General features: G+C 43.5%; 1 protein-coding gene across 12 annotated transcripts in view; it reads right to left on the reverse strand.

Annotated features, from left to right (window-relative positions):
• Nucleotides 1-19,639, reverse strand: part of FBRSL1 (fibrosin like 1) — a 779,020-nt gene that overhangs the window by 16,972 nt on the left and 742,409 nt on the right. For 6 of the 12 annotated variants that reach the window (XM_080985049.1, XM_080985048.1, XM_080985053.1 and 3 more), the window contains 7 exons: nt 19,030-19,190; nt 15,205-15,255; nt 11,626-11,721; nt 3,373-3,444; nt 2,607-2,645; nt 1,095-1,166; nt 687-770 (listed from right to left, as the gene is read on the reverse strand). In XM_080985049.1, coding sequence (XP_080841175.1) covers nt 687-770; nt 1,095-1,166; nt 2,607-2,645; nt 3,373-3,444; nt 11,626-11,721; nt 15,205-15,255; nt 19,030-19,190 — 575 coding nt within the window. Of the gene's footprint in view, nt 1-686; nt 771-1,094; nt 1,167-2,606; nt 2,646-3,372; nt 3,445-11,625; nt 11,722-15,204; nt 15,256-18,693; nt 18,921-19,029; nt 19,191-19,639 lie in introns of all 12 variants that reach the window. The other 6 variants (XM_080985051.1, XM_080985050.1, XM_080985046.1 and 3 more) reach the window with 6 other exon arrangements.

The following is a 19,639-nucleotide window of genomic DNA, read 5'->3' on the forward strand; positions in this document are numbered from 1 at the left end:
GCATCTATTCAAGGCATCTAGGATCCTGTGGTTCTGCAACTCCCAAATACACGTGCCTTGTAAAACTTCTACAGAAATTAATTGACCACAGAGTGTTAAGCATTTGTATCCGTGGTTGTTGCTAAACCAAGATTTTGAAGCACAGGTAGTGTTGTGGCCGAGCTATTGTTTAGTTTCTTCTGTTAGAAGCTAAGAACATCCTCTTAACAATTCCTGCTAATGGACTTCCCCATTTGCATGGACACTACTTCTGCCTCCCCTATATCACCCGAAATATTCATAACTGCCTCCCAAGAGCTTCACCTAAATTCTGCAACATGGTAATGAAATGTCTATGGCTTTGATTGCGCTTATTGATGCATATTATAAAAGATGTTCTAGCTAGCACACTTTGGGTCTCTGTGTGGAATTTAACTCCCCTCTGACTCAATAAAAACCCCCGTGAGAAGTGGCTTTAGCATCACTGAGATCACTCAAGACTTAAGTGCCTTGAAAACTGACATCTGGACTCTTCCAAGTGCCGGATTCTAAGGGCTTTAGACAAATTGCTTGGGCAAAGGTGAACCATCTATCCCTAACATTCTCACCTCTCCAGTGCCAGTCTCCCCCCATCCCTCCCCTCCACACAATACCGCAAAATAAAAAACCCCAAGCACCTCTGACACAATGACTGTCATTCTACTCGCCTGCTCTATGTTTTGTAAAATGTCCTTCACCGTACCGCTCATTTCACTCTGAACAGGATAACACTCCATATTCCACAGGAGGTACTAGTGCAGAAGGGAAATGATATTAAACACGCGTGCTTCGTACGCCCCCACCGTCCCCACAAGCCTCCCATCTGATCTCCTTTCGGTTGCATATTTTATACCTTTGACTCGTTTTGCTACCAGTCTGCCCTGCCCCACCAGACAAGCACAACCAATTACAGCTCTACGATAGATGTTAAAAGACAGAAAGGCTTAATTAATTTCACACCTTACAAACAAAAGCTACACCGTGAGAAGCTACTTATTTATCAGGTGGGAGTAGCAGTGGGAACACATCATGTCAGCCGAAAGACTCATCATCTCTGAATAAATATGCTCATTTACCTTTATCTTCTGCTGGTGATGGTAGATCTGCCAGGCAATCTGTACGTGAACAGCACACCACTTGCCAGGCTTCTGCAAGCAAATGGATTTTAAAAATGGAGGTTTAACTTAAAATACCAGCAATCTGAAGCCATTTTTTCCCCTTGACAATACTCAGCTCACAAAAAGAGACTAGTCATTCATGATTGTTTTGTGGAAGAATGGAAGCCTTTTTTTTTGAGTATTTAAAGAAATATTGTAGGATGATAAATTCGTGAGCAGGATTTGAACTATGAGCAACAGAAGGAATGAGATTGTACGGTGGTCATGATATAAGAGAGAGAAGGTTGAGTGCATCAAGGGGGAGAAACACCACGGAAAACGGGTGGGGAAGTAAAAAAAATCAAAGAAAAATTATGTTTTGGAGTGTATATGTGATTTTTTTTGAAATTTAATAGAATAGAATAATTAAAATGACTAGTCATTCACAGTGCTGGATATTGATTTGGTTTGTATAATTTAATAATATGCAGTATTGTTGTCATGTGAGGGAAGATTACTTGTAACAAATTCCTCCTTTGTGGAGCTTGGAGAGCATCAGATCATATGATGCAATCCCACCCTGTTCAAAGATCTGTTAGTGAAGCCTGCTCAGGATATCATGTGTGTTTTGGATGCAAGATTAGCATCCTCAAGGTACAGGGACTTTTTAGGTTAGGTGCCCCTATGGGCTTCATTTACAACCCCCCCCCCAAGTATTTGCCTCCCTTAGGAGACAGGTAAAGCATTTTGTTATTCTCAGGCCTTTGAAAAACAGGCTCCTGCTTATGAAGGACAATCACACCATTGCTGATCTGTTGAATTTAAGGGGGGGCAGTATAAAAACCATGGTGCATGAATAAGAAGAGCCCTCTTGGATCAGGCCAAAGTTAAATTAGTTCACCATCTTGTTTTCAGGAGCAGGACATGAAGGCAGTAACTGTCTGTCACTGTTGTCCCCCCTGGAACTTGTGTTCAGAGGTACAGCCATGATAACTAATCACTATCTCTTCTTTACTCTCAATGGAAAATCCCTTTATTAAGTAAGAGGAAAGAGCATGGATAGGCCTGATAAATATATAAAATAAACATATAAAGAAGCTCGAGTCGGGAGAACCATATTTTATTCTTCCCACAATCCAGAGGATTGCACATGCATTGATTTTTTCATCCTTAATTCATGAAGGAGAAGCCTCCTTTGGATTGCAGGCTCTAAGAAACTGTGTGATTGAAATCATGAAAATTTGTTTAGCACTGCAAATGCTTCATTTGCATAATTTATGCAGGTAGCAGAATCTAGCTTTTCCTACTGTAGAATTTGGGCTAACTTGGAAAGTTGAAGCAGAAAGTGAATGCGAGGTACGAATCAAGAGTATTATTTAATCAACTTCAAAGGAAGTGCCAAGACAGATTTGTGTCACATGCATGTGCATTTTTACATTTACACAAATTATATTTTAAGAAAAGGTAGATTAAAAAAAATCCCTGACAAACCTTACTTACTCGTACTGGAGCCCGATAGGGGTCAGACACCTAAGGAAAATGTGGAAAAACAGATCAGTCTTGGAAATTCGGTCATACAGAGGAAAAGGAATTTAATTCGAGAGAATAGATGACAATAAACAGAGAAAATAAATCAGAGGAGAATTGTCACAGAGGAAAACCTCCTTCCACTAATTTGCACCAAGTTAGAAAGTGTCAAAGTGTGCCCTGCAGTCTTAGCACTGATGGAAACATGCCTTTATAAAAGCAGCTAGCAAGTAAGAATGTGGATTCTTTCAAGTTAAAAATCAACTACTTGAAGCCATCCAAACTGGCACAATAGTTTGCATGACTGCTTGCACTGGAATAGCGCAGGTGCAACACATTTGGTCAACCCCCTATCCAGTTTGAGAACAAGCAAGACTCAAAACATAAATTTGTTTATGTGGTCCAGTCGGTTCAGCTATTTACCCATTAACTTAAAATTCGGGTCTGCTAACCGGATCTGAGGATCCAGTTCTTTCTCCATCTTGTTTTTGTTTTTTTATTAAAAAAACAGCAATAATATAACAAAGGTTTTTTTGTTTACATAATAATAACATTTCCCATTTTTAAGTCTTCTGCTCAGGAAAACCCGAGTCTGGGAAGCAATAGCACAGCCAAAGGTTGTGCCATTATCCCTCTCTTTTTCTGCAGGAAAAATATATGTTTGATTTTAAGAGGGCTGAACCTTTAGTTGGAATCAGACAAAGACAGAAGTTTCACATGCTTTACATACCCCTGGCGTCTTTTGCAGAAGAGTATGGTGTACTGCTCCAGGCCTACTCGCTACGTCAATAGGATTTGAAGTCTGCAATGAAAGGAGAAGACAATAAATAAAAGTTCCACTGCTCCAGCCATAATTTAATGTGACCCTGTTAAAACATAAAGCTTGTAAATATGCAGAGTTAGTTAAGTTTAGTATGGTAGCTTAGTATGTTTTTGTAGGAAGGGTTTCAGTGAAACGCACTTCGATAACTCATACTTGCTATTTGGTGCTCATGGACCTAAGCCTTAGGCCTAGATTTTTAGGCCTCTGTTGTAGCCAGGAGCACCTTCGCACAACCAAGATGGGTTTGCTGGCTCTGTCCCTTTCTGGAACCTCCCAGCCTAGCCACAGTGATTCATGCCTTAGTTGGCTGTTCTTCGGATTATTGCTAACAGCCTGTGGGACTGCCTCTGAAGAGACGTGGAAACTTCAGCTGGTTCTGAATTCTGAAGCCAAACTTCTTAGCGGGTTGGGATATAGGACATGTGTTGTACTAACTCCTTTGGCTGCCTAGTTGCTGTCACTACATAAATAAGCGAGTGGCTCCTGAACTGGGTGAATGTAGGGCTGCTTTTCGTTCACCCTGTGTTGTTGCAGAATGTAAAAGGTAAAGGACCCCTGACAGTTAAGTCCAGTCGCAGATGACTGGGGTTGCAGCACTCATCTTGCTTTACAGGCCAAGGGAGCTGGCGTTTGTCCTCAGACAGTTTTTCTGGGTCATGTGGCCAGCATGACTAAGCCGCTTCTGGTGCAACGGAACACCGGAACTAGAGCAGCACACGAAAACGCCGTTCACCTTCCCGCCGGAGCAGTACCTATTTATCTGCTTGCACTTTCTGGTGTGCTTTTGAATTGCTAGGTCGGCAGGAGCTGGGACTGAGCAACGGGAGCTCACCCCCTCGCGGGGATTCGAACTGCCGACCTTCTGATGGTCAAGCCCAAGAGGCTCAGTGGTTTAGACCACAGCACCACCCACACCCCTTGTTGCGGAATGAGGTGCTCACAAAAAATGATATGACTTGCTAAGCAAGTTGCAGAGCTAGGGACAGATCCTTTTCTGACCAAGGTGGGGATGAGAGAGGTGTTCTCACCTCCTGGCATGTTTAATTGGGTGCACAGGCTTTATCCTGAGAAACCCGATTGTAAAAGCTTTCAGTGCTCACAAGTGTAGAGATAATCTTGGAAAAGTGGAAACAGAGCGTATGATGGTAAACGCTTTGTGCGTCTGTGTCCCCAACGTTCTGAAAGTTGACTGCTGAATAGGTTCATCACGGGATAGGGACCCATCATACTCAGCAGGATTGGACGGAAGCAATTTGCTGCCTCAGGCGGAACAGCAAAAAGCACCCTCAGAACAGTCAAGGAGTGCAGTAACCAAGGTCAGTTAAGATATTTAGGCAGCCGAGGCTGAACATCTCGCAAGCTCCTTCCCCCCTCCCTGGTGGTATCAATACAAGAAAAATAATAAAAGTGAATAGCAATTTGCTGCCCTTTCATAACCCTCCAAGCAGCTGCCCTCACGGTAATTTGTGCAACATTCAGTGCTCTTCCCTCAGTTACCATATAGCCACTGGCTAGAAACCAGGGATGTGAAACCTTTATTAGTCTGCAGGCCGCATTCCCCTCATGTGCCACCTTCTGGGGGTCAGATGCTAAAGGGGGGGGGAGAGGCAAAAAGCAGGTTGAGCAACCAATGCAAATCTTTGCTTTGTACAGTTCCAGCTGTACAAAAGTTAGGGGTTTCTACACCCCACCCCACCTCTCGTCCAGGTAAGCAGGAGGCCTGAGAGTTTGGGTGAGGGGTTTGTGGCCTAGGGTTGCACAGAGGTACAATCCTAGGAAGGCTGCATCTGGCCCCAGACTAGAAGTTCCCCAACCCTGCTATAGACCCTTAGAAGCAGCCACATTCGTTTTGCTCCCCCCCCCCCGGACATAAATATAATTTGTTTTTTAAATGATTTATTTTAGCTGTCAGCTTTGGGTGGTGGAGCCCATTCTACATCTAAGTCATGGTGTGTGCTACACTTTCTGGTTTCTTTGTGCAAAAAAGATTTTGCCTCATTAAAGGGAGATGAGCGCACATATTCTTGTGCATTCTTCTCTTCCTAAGCAACAATGCTGCCCCTCCTTCACTGAAGACACATTTGCCTTTTATACATGTGAAATTGCACCACTGAGCTTGTATGTCCATTCACCTTGGAACCTTGCTAATTTCCTCTATTATTTTAGCAGGAGCAATAGCTGTTTATGGATGCAACTGTGCATGTTTAAAGGCTGTTGTTTTGAAACTAGGTTTTTTTTTAAAAAAAACAACGGCCTGTAAATCTATGAGGAAATAGGAAAACCAGAAATCATACTATAGCGTATGATTGGATACAACACCAAAAGGTGTTTTTTTAATTTTTTGCCTGGGGTGCAATTCTGCACAGTAGTTAACCAAGCCCTGAGGTTATACCTCCAACTTGGCGTGATCGGTCCCAGGAGAGCCCTGTCTTGGCTTGTTGGAGGGAATGGGGCTCTGAGCCAGCAATCAGTCTTTTCCTTCCCATGGCACTGCACCTGTTGTTCTTCAAGATGAGTGCAGAAAGTTTGGCTAATTCCCTAGCTAGGCAGTTAACCGATTAAACGGGCCAAATTGCTGTCAGATTTCAAACAAGGAGGCTTAAGGAGCAACCTGCAAACATACTTCTGTAACTTAAGTATGAGAGGTCAAGGATGGTTTTAAAAGTTGAAAGAAAAAGAATAAAAGGACGCAACGAAAGAATCCTGAGTTGTGTGTGCAAAGGAGAGGGTGGGGGAGATTCTCCCATGAGCGGAAAGGCTGTCAGGCCCCTTTTGTGAACTGATGGGTAGGGAGGCAAAAATAACAGCTATGATGCATTTTAAGGTCACATCACATTAATAGTGTGAGTGATAGAGTGCCCTTTGGTCCTTCTGTCCCCCTGAAGACAGATGGAAATGCTTCCTTCGGCAAAGTAAATTGAATACTTTTGACCTTTTCAAGTTCTTAGCTCATGAGAAATGGCCTTTGGGAAAGTAGCTAAGAAGTTTGCAGTCAGGTTGGATTCATGTGGTGGGGATTTACATATGAGGCCTCGGGGAAGTGACATGAGAAGTGGGGAGGGAAACAAAAACAAACTCCTTGCTTCACAGGGCAAGGAGGACAGAATTCATTATGCCACGGTCAGCCACCGAATGCGTCTGTCATGATGATCTAGGGCTTAAGGCAGCCACATGGGAGGAAGAGGAAAGTTTGAGAAGAAAAAGGTTAGGATGATTTGTGTGGATTTCAGCTTTATCTTTTCTCCAAGGAGATGAATCATTATCGCTGCAAGTTGTGGATAATTTAGGTGCGTCCACATGCTCCCCATTCAGTCAAATATAGCAACACAATGTTGTAAATCTGGGGGACTGCTTTCCCCCTTGGGGAAGGTTCATGTGCTGTTAGAGAAGACTAGCCAATTTTGTTGCTATGCATCTCCTGTACACACAGTACAGCAGGGGGTGAGGATCCTACAACCTTGGGGCCAAACGCAGCTCTTGCTGGCCTTTGGGACTTCCCCCAGGCCATGTCACTGACTGCCCTGCTCTGTGTCCTCCTTGGGTGCTTTTGCCTAGTTGGGATATGTCTTTGAACCGAGAATGCAGCCTTCCACCCAAAGGCCGGTGTTACATTTCTTATTTGTCTGACTTTTGCCTCTGGCCCCACTCACAGTTGATTCATGCTCCCCACTCTGAAGGGTACCCATGAGGGAATGTGGCCCTCAGGCCAATAAAAGATCCCCCATCCCTATGGTACAGAATCGTTCAGAAATAATTTATCCACTGACTACATTCATACAACCAGCTGCCTCTGGTTGTTGGGAACTGGGGTGGGGTGGGGGAACTCAAACTGACTAGATAAAAGCCCTAAAAGGCTGTCAGAGTTCCATCTATTCAAGAACACCAGTATCCCACCATTTCAGTTCAAAACTGAACCAACCAAGGCATCTTAATGCACATTTAGGCAAACAAGAAAACACAAGCCACTCTGGTGGAGTGACCACACGGGAGAGAAATGAGAGAAGAGCAGAGCAATAAGGCAGCACAGGTAGTGGGGGGAGTGGAGTGACCAAGGTGGCATGGGGCAGGGGAGCAGAAAGACCAGGGTGCATGGACATAACCCTAAATCAAGTACATAAATAGAAATACTTAACTAATTGAGATTCTGCCCCCCCCCAAAAACAAAGCTTCGCCCCCCCCAACAGAAATCCTGGCTATGTCCATGCAAGGGTGCATGGGGGGTGGAAAGAGAAAATGAACTGGACAGGGTGGCAAGGGGGGAAGGTAGCTTCACGGGCGGCACCTTGACCAGGGCCCTTCAAACCTGGCAGTAATACTGGGGTGGGGATTGGGGACCCACTCATCTTATCTGGACTGTGCTCTTAAAATGGAGTCTCACAACAGCTGGAGCACGTTGCAGAAGAATATGGAAAACAGTGGTTGTCTTGGACCAAATTTATTAGGTGTGAAGAGGGTGGTTTTTCTGGTCAAATTCCTTCCTTCTAAATAGTGGCTTACATGAAATTGCAAGAAATCCCTAGGCCCACTCTATATTGCTGGTGTGCATCTAATGATGAAATCAAGCAGAAAACAGCAATCTGCAGCAAAGAACCGTGCAATCAGGCTGTGAAGCAGCCCACAAATTTGCAAAATTAATATATAAACAAGAAAATTAAAAATAGCAAAAAACTAGATTCAAAGTCCCAATGACTGCACTAGGTTTGCTGAACAACTGGTCTGACTTAGCATAAGATAGCTCCTTCCATGAAACAGCTTGGTAATAAAGACAAAAACCAAATGATTACTTTTGTCTAGTGCAGGGGTTGTCAACCTGGTCCCTACTGCCCACTAGTGGGTGTTTCAGGATTCTAGGTGGGCGGTAGGGGGTTCTATGGCACAAGCTGAATCCTCCTTCCATTGAGCACTGGTGGGCGGTAAGGAAATTTTACCATCAAGAAAGATGCATTAGTGGGCGGTAGGTATAAAAAGGTTGACTACCCCTGGTCTAGTGCATTAGCTGTTGTCCTAAAGGTTTTGAAGCTGCTGTATTAACTGGCATTACTCCATCAAGAAATGAAGACCCCTGATTTGAGTCAATCCAGTTGGTTCTGCAAGGAAGTGGCAACCACAGTTGTTTGGAGGCATCCTCTTCCTCCAAACCCACATCCCGCTCCAAAACAGAGTGGGGAAATGGCTGTACAAAGATCATCCCTTTGGGCACGCATCCTCCGCATGCCAGCAGAGGGTAAACAGGGTTACAACCAGTGAGGGACAGCTCAAAATCAGACCCACTGTGTCACAGCAAACAGAGCGTTGGATTTGGACCAGGAAAGCCTACGAACAAACCTCTGTTTAATCATGAGGCTCATTAGGTGACCTTAAGCCACTCACCATCTTTTAGTCTAACCAATCCTCACAGGCTTGCTATGGGGGGAACTGCCCCGCAAGCTCCTTGGGCAATAAATGCACAGAAAGTTAGGTTAAGATCAGGAATGCTTTTGAAAAGGAGAGATGGGAGCCTGGAAATACAGGTGCTTATATTACTGTCTTCCACAAAGGTTGTAACTCCCACTCGCAAGTTCACAAAAGAAAGGCTCCACCTGAACCCTAAGCTTATCGTTCGAACTGCAGACTACATTTTATGTATATTTACAACGCAGATAGCAAGGCTGCCTCTTCGGCAAATGCTCTTTCTTTTATCTCTGCATGGAGATATGTCTGCAGAAGCCGCTGAAGCTTTGGGGGGTTGCATTTCCTCGCCCTTCTAAAAATCTACAATCCTACACTACAATTCTATACCCACGTACCCAGGATTAAGTCCCACTGAATTCAGTGGGGTTTACTTTTTACAGCTCGGATCACATTGCTCATGTTTCTATAAAGACTTTACAAATGGAAAGAAAGGAATCTCAAGCCTGGCACCATGAGAGCTTTTAAGCAACTAACATAGTAAGAGAGATGGTAAAAACTAGCTGAGCCTACTACTACAACGCCATTAGGGCCACCCTCCATGCTATATGTAAGTTTCTTTGTTTGCTAACATTGGGTGGGGGGTTGCCAGTGTTTAAGGGGTACAGGGTCACCCTCAGAAGCCTAAAGCTACTAAGTTATCTCTTTACACCAATACTAGGAGCCCTACTGCAGAATAATGTGGCCTTTTTCTTCTGCAGAGCCATTTCAGAAGTTGTCCATTGTGAGCTGTATTCTTGTGTTAATATAAACATGATATCCAGAATTTTAAGTATCATTTGACATGTCTGCAAAACTGCTTCAGGATTTGAGTGTCTGCAAGAGACAACAGGGATGGGAACAGATAAGCCACACAGGCTAATCTGACTAAGCACATATTGCCTTTGCTTAAGTTCTAAAAAATCTTATTTGAAGCGTAGCACTCTCTTCTGATAAACAGCCAGCATCTACCCCAGCCCTTCCAAGCCACATTCTACAAAACAGTTGGGGCTGCCTACATTATTTTCACTTGGCTTCCCTATATGATGCTAGTTACCCAGTGGTAAGGGAAAGGCTAATTGCAAACAGAGGCTGCAGCTTAGCTGATCAGTTTCACAGATGGTGTAGTTTCTGCTGGTGAGTTTCATTGCAGCTGTCTGATGACCGACTTGAGAGTGGCTGCAGTTTCAGAACCATTTGGTACGCACAGAATCTTTTGCTGCAGAGGTGTAAGGGGGGGGGGGAGAAGTTGGATGGCAGGTGTGTGCATGGGCCCAAAGATTCGCCTTATATGTGCATCTGTGTGTTTTAAAACTGTCAACTGTACTGGCTGCATTTCAGTCTGTAATTCAGGCTCAAAGGCACTTTGTATAAAATGAAGCTTTGCATTCCCCATTCACTATAATGGGGAATGTAAAAACGGCTATGACACTTTCCTGTTTGACGAAAGTGGATGAAATATTTGCATAGTTCTGAAGAGTTCTGCTTTGTTTTTTGGATAGAGCAAAGCAATATAGGATTTAAAACAAAACAAAAACCCCTGAAAGGAATCTTTTAATTTGTACAAAAATTCTCCATGGATGTGCTTTAGCAAAATAAACGAACAAACCCAGAGCTCTTCAGTGCTCAACAGGCAGTATTATGGGCAGCCTCACTTTTTGCAAAGCCCATGGACCCTGGGAAACATGGAGACACGGGAAAACTAAGACAACACTAGAGTTTGTGGGGATTCTGATCAGACCTTAAAGGGGTTTATTGACATCACACTTTGACTCGGGGAGGGGGAGACCCCTGATTCACCTCATCATTTGACCCTCACACAGAACTCATGCACACCCCTATTGTGTACCCATATACCACACCAGGCACCTGGCTATTTTTGCCCCATGTGCACACATCCAGAATTCTTACAGTGTATACGCACAAAAAAATACGCACAGGAAGAAAAAGAGCTCCATTCCCCAAATACCTGCCTATAGAAAAAAGGTATTGCAAAGCAGCTGTGGAGCCCAATCCAGAAGCGATCAGGGAGACCTGCTTGCTGCCCACTAACATCACCCATGCAGCTTCTAGTAAAGTGACTGTGTTAGGTCATCACAGTCAATGCTTCCCCCAAATGACCCCCAATTCTCTTGCCACTTGCAAGAGGTGGGCTGAGTGCAATGACACATTCCTTTATTTTTTAAAGGCAGGTGTGGGGAACCTTTGGCCCTCCAGATTTTGCTGAACTACAACTCCCATTGCCCCTAGCATTGACCATGCTTGTTGATGATGGGAGATGCAGTTCAACAACATCTGGAGGGCCAAAGGTTCCCCGCTCCTGCTTTAAAGAATATGGCTAGGGCAGAAGTAGGCAGTGTGGTACCCTTGAGATGTTGCTGCCCTACAATTTCCACAGTCCTCAAACACTGGGGCCGATGAGAGAGACGGAGTCCAAAATATCTGGAGAGCACCACAATGGCTACCTGTGTACTAGGGAGACCTAGGTCAGAGGCAGCACAGGTTCCACCTCCCTCTCTGAAAAAAAAATGGGTAGACCTTTAGGGAGCGACTTTCTTTAACTATCAAGCAAATTGCACAAGGGAAACAGGTGTGCCTAGTGAAAATAATAATTCGATCAAGAAATACACGTGTGTTTATATTGCAGCTACATTTTAATCATGCTTTCTTTCGTATGGGCAACAACAACAAAAATGAGCCTGTGGAAAAAATGAAACCATAATATATTTGTACCTTCGGCTGAAATGCTCCCTGAAGTGACCCAAAAGGACCTGAATGTGGAAGCAGAGGTGGCATCCCAGGCATTGCTGGAGGATAGCTTGGAAAGAACTAGGAAGGGGGAAAGGGGGGCGGGAAGAGAGAGAAAAGGAGAGAGGTGGTTACATTACAGATAAGTAATAGATGTGAGAGACAAGTTTGGTGCAAATCGAAGGAACTTGTTCCAAAACAAAAATTGCCAAATCAATTTCAAGCCCTTTATTGGTTAGACGCTGGGGGAGCTTGCCTAACTCATGATTCCTTCAAGAGCTAATTTTTAACAAACAAACAACTCACCCACTTTAAATTTACTGTATCGTTTAAGAAGGAGAAGACTATTTTAAAGGAATATTTCATTTTCATGCACTCACTCAAATCACATTTGCAAATATTTTGATTGCGAGCTTGGTGACCTGCTAAACAATCTCTAAAGAGATTTGTACTTCTGAGTAACTCGCAAGTCTTCTGCATTTGGCTGCTTCTGAGAGACTTGGTTTGTATCGAGGGTGAATTTACCCAGTGTGTTAAGCAGCTCCCAGCACTAAAATGAATGCGGCCTTTCTAGTGAAACACAAATGTTACCCATACTGTGGATCAGGGGTGGGAAACCTTAAGCCAGGAACCTAAATCTGCCTTTCTAGCTGTATGTTGGAAATCTCTATATGCCTTGCCCCCTCCTGAGGTCACACCCCTCTGCACCCTAGAATAACAGAATTGAAGAGGTGGAAGGGACCATGAGGGTCATCTAGTCCAACCCCCTGCAGTGCAGGAATCTTTTGGATGGAGAGGTATATGTGTGTAGAAAACCACTCACTTTTGCATAGTTTTAATGCGGCCTACTATGTCACATGTACTGACCTGCCCACTTTGCCTCTTTCCCCACCCATCAATGTTATATTGCCCCTGGAAGGTTCCCTGTGACAAAATGCGGCTCTTGGGCTCAAAAGAGTTTCCCACCTCTGCTACAGTTCACCTACAAAATCCTTCATTGGAATCATGGCATCAGCAAGAGGTGTTAGGGAAGGGCTACCACAATCAGTGGGTGATATGAAGGACATATTGCATTAGCATTATACGATGCCCTAAACATCACACCATCAAGGCAAGCTAGTTGTTGAACAAGAGTATTGCCTTATTCAGCTCAAGAGACCTAAAGAGAAGGATCCAGTGCTCTAAAGACTACATTCCCATCCTTAGACAATGGGAGCAGGCCTGCTGTGTGCCGCTACTGTAGTTTATCCATATCTTTTTTTAGTTTTATCTTCGGAGCATTAAGTGTTAGAAAATTGGTTGTTGTTTTTAACAAACGAAAGCAGAGATTCTCAGAATGAGGAATCCTGTGTTTGTGATTGCTGTCCAACTGCACAGAACTGCACAGCTCTGCTTATGCACCTGATTATACAGCCTGAAACTTTTTGTAATGGTCCTGCTTTTGCCAGAGCAGGATGTCACTGTAGTAACAGCTGTCAAGCCTCTTTTCTACATACATATTTAAGGTGGGGTTGCCAGTCCTCAAGAAAGCATTAAATGCTTTCCGGAGGGGGGGGGGGAGACAATTTCAACAGATGTCTATAAGAAGCAAAAGGTCCATGGGACAACGGATGCTCTTTTGAGAAGAATGGAAAGCTTTCATTTTTACCAGAGGGGGGAAATTAGCCTCTGCTACCATTCTTAATTCTGCTATTATAGCTCTCCTGCAAAACATGCCACTTTAGCAAGTGTGAAAGCAGCCTGCTTGGGATCTTTAATCTTTATCTGCCTCCCAGTTACAAGGTAATTACCACAGTTGCCAACCATGAAGTCCACTATTATCAGCACACACTTTTAATTTTCCACAGTATGCGGTCCCGGAACGCTGCTTCTGATGCAGCAACTGATAAAAAGGAACGGCAGAGCAAGGGCAGGCAGTAAGTGTACCAACAGGCAAGCAATTCTAGAGTGTTGCTGAAAGGCTTGAATTCAGACACTATCCTTTATATCAGGATGACTGGCTGAAGAATCCTGTTTAGCGTGAAAGCTCATTTATTTTTACTGTGACAAAACTGGCCCAATTAAAGAAACAACAACAACCAGACAAGCCATTATTGCTTTTGCATAGTCTCTGACACTAGCATGGCAGTGGCTGTTTGCATCATTTTTTCGCTTCTTATCAATGAGTGTTTTTGAAGTGACAGGTGAGAAATTTTCTTTTTTAGGACTGGCAGGATATTTTGGTGTACAAGCTAGTTCCCATCTTGAGAGAAGATTTTGATAATGAGTTGTCACAATGTCGGGAAAGCTGATAACGTATTTCCATGTGGCATTCTGTTAGGGTAACTGAACAGAACTGGACTAGACAGCAGTGGCTATGTGGAATGGATTCACAAATGTCTGAAAGAATCAGCTTAAGAAATAATTACAATGCATGGCTGTCATCTCAGAAAGAGCTATCAACTGGAATTTCACAAGTGTCTATTATGCCCATGGACCACTTTTGTTCAATCTTATAATTAGAGATTTACATATATAGTTTTATCAAATGTGCTGAGGATATAAAGCCAGGAGGTGGTGCATATACTTTGGATGACAGTATCAATAATTCAGAACACCTACACTAAATTTGGAGAGAGAAAAGAGCCGAAAGTGACAAAAAAAATCTTATAGACAAGTTATTGGAATTAGGTGAGCTATGTCCAGTAAATAAGTAACGAAAAATGCATAAAATGGAGAATAATGGTGACGGATCTATTCCTAGGGAATAGCAGTACTGAACAAGTCCAGCAGAGTTAAAATATATCCAATTTTAACTCTGCTGGCCTTGTTTGGTACCGAGCTTTTTCAGTGAGCTAGTGGATGCTTGTTTGGTCTTCTAACACTTTCTAACCACAGGACAAAAGTGAGCCCCTTTACTTAGCCCTGGTTAGTCTACAGCTGAACTACTGTGTTATGCTTGAGTCACTAAATTTGAAGGAAAATGTACAAAGACTGGAAGATACTAGTTAAGTTCTCATAGTGGTGGTATAACAGGTGCTGGGCTGTAACACTTCAGCCTATAGCTCACATGATTCAGAACTCCTTCACGTCAAAGACTAGTTGCCAATGAGAAGGGTTCTAGCATAGTCTTCTTCTGGATACGTTCCTTTTTATATGTGCGGGGAATGCTTTTGGATGAAGAGGTATTCATGTGAGTTCCAGCTCAGAATCAGGAGTGGTATTGTATAGACACAGACTTAGCATTTCTTTTGCAATCCTACTCAGAAGCAAGTTTCAATGGGTAATACTCCCAAGCAAATAGGTATAGGATTGTAGCCTGAGAAACAGGTGTCAGAAAGCAGCAACCAACACTGAATTAGAGGAAGAACATTTGATGAATGATTGAATTAAAGGAATTTTATGGTGTTATTGTAGTAGGTAAAAATAAACCTAAGGGAAGGGAATTCACTTAAAAACAACAACACAGAGACAAGAGCTAAAGCTTGCTACATCAAATACATGCAAGGAAAGCCACCAGCAAGTTCAAACATAGAAACCAAAGCCAAATAAAAAATAAAAACCCAAACCCACAAATGCACTCACGTTGGAATGTCGAAAATAAGGGTTATCAAGTTTGGGAGCGTACTTGTCGAACTGGAAGAAAAAGAGAAATAACACAAAACCAAATGAGAATATATTTCTTCAGCACTGGGTTGCAATCTAAGCACAATGAAGCATGCTCCCAGGTGTACAGGATCCAGTTTAGCTAGTGGGTTTTTTGGGGGGGAGGTGGCAGTGGGGAGTTTTATTTTAAGGGCACATGTATATTTTCCAAACTTCACAGCCTCTTAAACCTGCACCTTTGCAAGGGGAAGCAGCAAGTTCAGGCATCTAGCACATAAATCTTTACCATCACCTACAAACTTCCTCAAGAAGCCAGTCAACACCCTAAATCATTTATAAAAGTTAGATTTTATGATACAGCTGTATGTGCTGGACCAGAACTCAAGCAGTCATCTCATTTTTTAAAATCACACAGCCCTTACTTAGCTCAACCAGCTCCTTGAAAAAAGGCGTAAGAAAGATCAGACAGGATTGCAAGATAGATCCACCCACTGTGGATCTGTCCTCATGTTTTTTGTCCTGGCGTTTTGTCCCCTTGCACTGTGCACCTGACCTGTGCCCCCATCAGTATTCTTTCCATGCCCTGTGAAGAATGTGCACATTCCAATCTTAAGCAAAAGGGAGACGTGCTGGGGGAAGGCGCAGAATGGTGAGCAATGACCCCTTTGAAATGCCACTCGTTCAGCAAGCCAGCTGTTGTGTGCTCTCCTCCATACAGGAGAGCAGATTTGCAATTGTGTTAATTACAGTTATTACCGGAGTCATGTACCCTCCAGTGTAAATACTATAAATTACTAAAACACATGCAGCTGGCGGTTTCAACGCCACCCGCTCTGGCATTGGGATTAATAAACCCATTTAGTGGAATATAAGAAGATGGGAGCTCAAGCACAACAAAAGAGGGTGCGGCAAAGCTGTTTTCACTCTTTAGCTTGACATCAACAGGGCGTGGGTGGGCAGGAAGGGAACTCTTTTTCCAGCAAGATCAGATATCAGGATTCTTAAACAACATGCCAGGCCTTCAAGGAAAAGTTCTGAGATTGCTTTATGAAAGAAGGGGAGTAGGGAGGTATTTGCACGTTGCTTAAACACCTGTGGATGGACATTGGGGGAGGCAGAAATCGCTCTCATTGTCCTGCAGTTGAGCGGATTAGAAGCAAACAATGTCGTCATACCATCAGCCAGTGTGGTAAAGAAAGGCAAGAAATGTCATTTCCAACATTTGCTGCTTCGCTACAAAAGAAAGCAGTGTGTTCCTTCAAAAAGAGAGAAAATATTGAATCTTGCTTTATGCAATGTACCAAAAAAAATAAAAAATAAACATTGCCTTGTGTGAAAAAAGGCTGTTTGGAGAATTTACAAAACTGAGAACAGCAGCAGTGGAAAAGGAACAAAACCAAATGGCATCGCTGTAAAACCTGAGAGCCAAGGAGGCAGGAAAAGCTCTAGCTTTTTTGCAGGATTGTGACCCTGCTAAAGTTTTGTTGTCCCATCAAACAAACCCTTGCTGGAACGGCCAATGAGCTCTGAGAAGTTGGTGAAGGGGTAGAGCTTTCAGCCATGGGTGGATGGTATTATTTAAAAGCAACTTGAATGTTCCAGATATCCTGTCTGGGAAGAAACTGTAAAACAACCTTAAAGCCTGAAGAAGTCCCTCACGCTTGCCATAAGCAAGCATAGCCCATTTTGAAAAATTGGGTTGCCCAATGAAATGTTGAGTTAGTGAGTGGGTGGTATAGCAATAGATGGCAATGATGCAAAAATATTGAAACCAAGCAGCCCAGGCAAATTATTATGGCAAGGCAGGAGTCAACCAGTGTGGCCATAGGTTTATTGCACAATGATGTTGACCGCTCGTGTGTTAACAAAACAATCAACTTATTGCAATAAAAGCTATTTCCTGCCCTCTCAACTCTTACTTTCATAGAAGATTCTCGCTATGCTGCGAGTCCTGCAAGATCTGCTCCTTGCTTTGCTGGCCTATTTCCACTTGGCCTGGGAAGGGTGGGGGCATGACTGACCAGCTACAGCAACTGCTGCTTCTGCTTAAGGGGCCAGAGACCATCCTACCTGTGAGTCCCGCAGGACCTGCTGCTCAGGATGCTATTGTATGTATTGCTGGGAGTTTTAGTTGGAGTCAATATTTAATTTTGGATATATTAAATTTCTGCTGTTATGAACTATGTGGGGATTGTTTGATTTTATTGTATACCTACTGAGCTGTTTCCATTTATTGTTTGTGACTATGAAAATGTTGCTGCGTTCTTCTAATTATGTAAACCTTATCATGCCATAAGCCATTTTGAGCATGGTTTAACGATGTAAAGGTGGCATACAAATACACAGTGATGATGAAATTTTTATACCCTGCCCTTTCTGTCACAGTCAGACATGCTTATATGTGGGGTGCCCTTCCCATCTTACTTTCAAGATATAAGCAGTGCTTTTTTTCTTAAAAAATGTTTAGGAGTATTCTCATTTTCCTACTCATATTATATAATAATAATAATAATAATAATAATAATAATAATAATAATTTATTATTTATACCCCACCCATCTGGCTGAGTTTCCCCAGCAACTTTGGGCGGCTCCCAAGTATTAAAAACAATACAGCGTTAAATATTAAAAACTTCCCTGAACAGGGCTGCCTTCAGATGTCTTTTAAAGATAGGATAGCTACTTATTTCCTTCACATCTGAAGGGTGGGTGTTCCATAGGGTGGGCGCCACTACCGAGAAGGCACTCTGTCTGGTTCCCTGTAACCTTACTTCTCGCAATGAGGGAACTGCCAGAAGGCCCTCGGTGCTCAATCTCAGTGTCCGGGCTTAACGATGGGGGTGGAGACGCTCCTTCAGGTATACAGGACTGAGGCCGTTTAGGGCTTTAAAGGTCAGTATTACAATATTGTAATACTACCCCTCAATGAGGCCAAACGTAGATTCACAAAATGTTTGGGGGTATGCGTACTCCTGCGTCCCCCCCAGAAAAAAGCACTGGATATAAGAATATCCAGTGCTTTTTTTCTGGGAGGTGGGAGACGCAGGAGTAAGCATATCAATGCCCATGTTGCAATAAGTGTGTGAGAGATATGAAATCATGCCTGTATGTTCCCTCCCATATGCCCAGATGCTATTATGTCAGCTGCCTGAAACGCCTAAGAGGAGAAAATCAGAAACTTGCATGACCATCCCACATTACATGTCGCACCCCCTTCTCTAGAAACAGAGCTTGGCAAAAGGTTTGCAGAAAAGTAGCCGTGTGGTGGGGCCCATTGAGAAGAAGCAGCAGGTTGCAACCTACGGAAACTTACTGTACTAAATACTAGTTTGAAAACAGTGCAACTGAAGGTGGCAACTTTAAACAAACGCATCCTTACGAGGATGCACTTTTCACAGGAAAGTGTCCGTCTCAAAGAGCTGGTGCTGGCATGGTTGTTTTGGCCAGAGGTGTCTCTACTTATCCTCACATTTTGGGAGGGGGTACGCACCAGGGGAGGTGCAGTGGGCGGCATCTGGGGCAGGCTGGATGGAAAATGGCTGAATGTGTGCTGGTGGGTGTGTTGGTGCTGGTGGGTGTGTTGGTGCTGGTGGAACTCCGCCCTCAGCAGCGGCACCGGGCCAAGAGAGGCACCGGTCCTGTCCGAACTCTGAACCAAAAAACGATTATTCAGCTCTTGCCTGAGCAGCTCGTGATCTAGAAGAGGGAGAGAGAGAGAGGGAGAGGGGACGGGGAAAAGACACAAGGGCACAACAGCCTGTGAGTTTCACAAAAGACGTAGAAGAAAAAGAGTCAAGATATTCACCTGGCATTCCCTGTTTCTGCAGGTCATGCTGTGGTGGTTTTCTACGTGAGGACTCATTGGTGGAGGTAAGAGAGATGCCTGTGACAAAGTACCAATCAGAATCCCCGAATGAGGCTGGCAATACATGATTGGTTGGTTGAATGATATCAACAGGCTGGTATCTAAAGACAAGAGAGAACACCATGAGTCATCACAGCAGAAAACATACTGGGGCGTTATCAACAAAGTGTCCCTTCCCCATCCCTCCTCCCAGCCCAAAAAACATTCATGATACGATTTATTAGACCCTAAGCGAGGGGTGGAGGGTATCATCAACTTTCCCCATCTTCCTTTCCACCCCACCAACATGTCTATCTCTACATTCAGAAGCATTTCACACTGACATTTTCCATACACATATATAATCTCCACGTAGCAAAACTCTCAAGCACACTGCCACTTATGAAGCAAAGGACCTGTAGTTTGTGTACTGTGGATTTAAGGGCTGGGGGAACTGCTGAACGATAATATTTTTTGTAAAAAAAAAAGAAAACATGAATACAAAGGTAGACCTTCCTTTTTTAAAAAAAACAAAAAAACCCCAAAACACCCACAAACCTGTCCCCCACAA

This window comes from Podarcis pityusensis, assembly GCF_964106645.2.
Source record: "Podarcis pityusensis genome assembly, chromosome: 16".
Lineage (NCBI taxonomy): Eukaryota > Metazoa > Chordata > Lepidosauria > Squamata > Lacertidae > Podarcis > Podarcis pityusensis.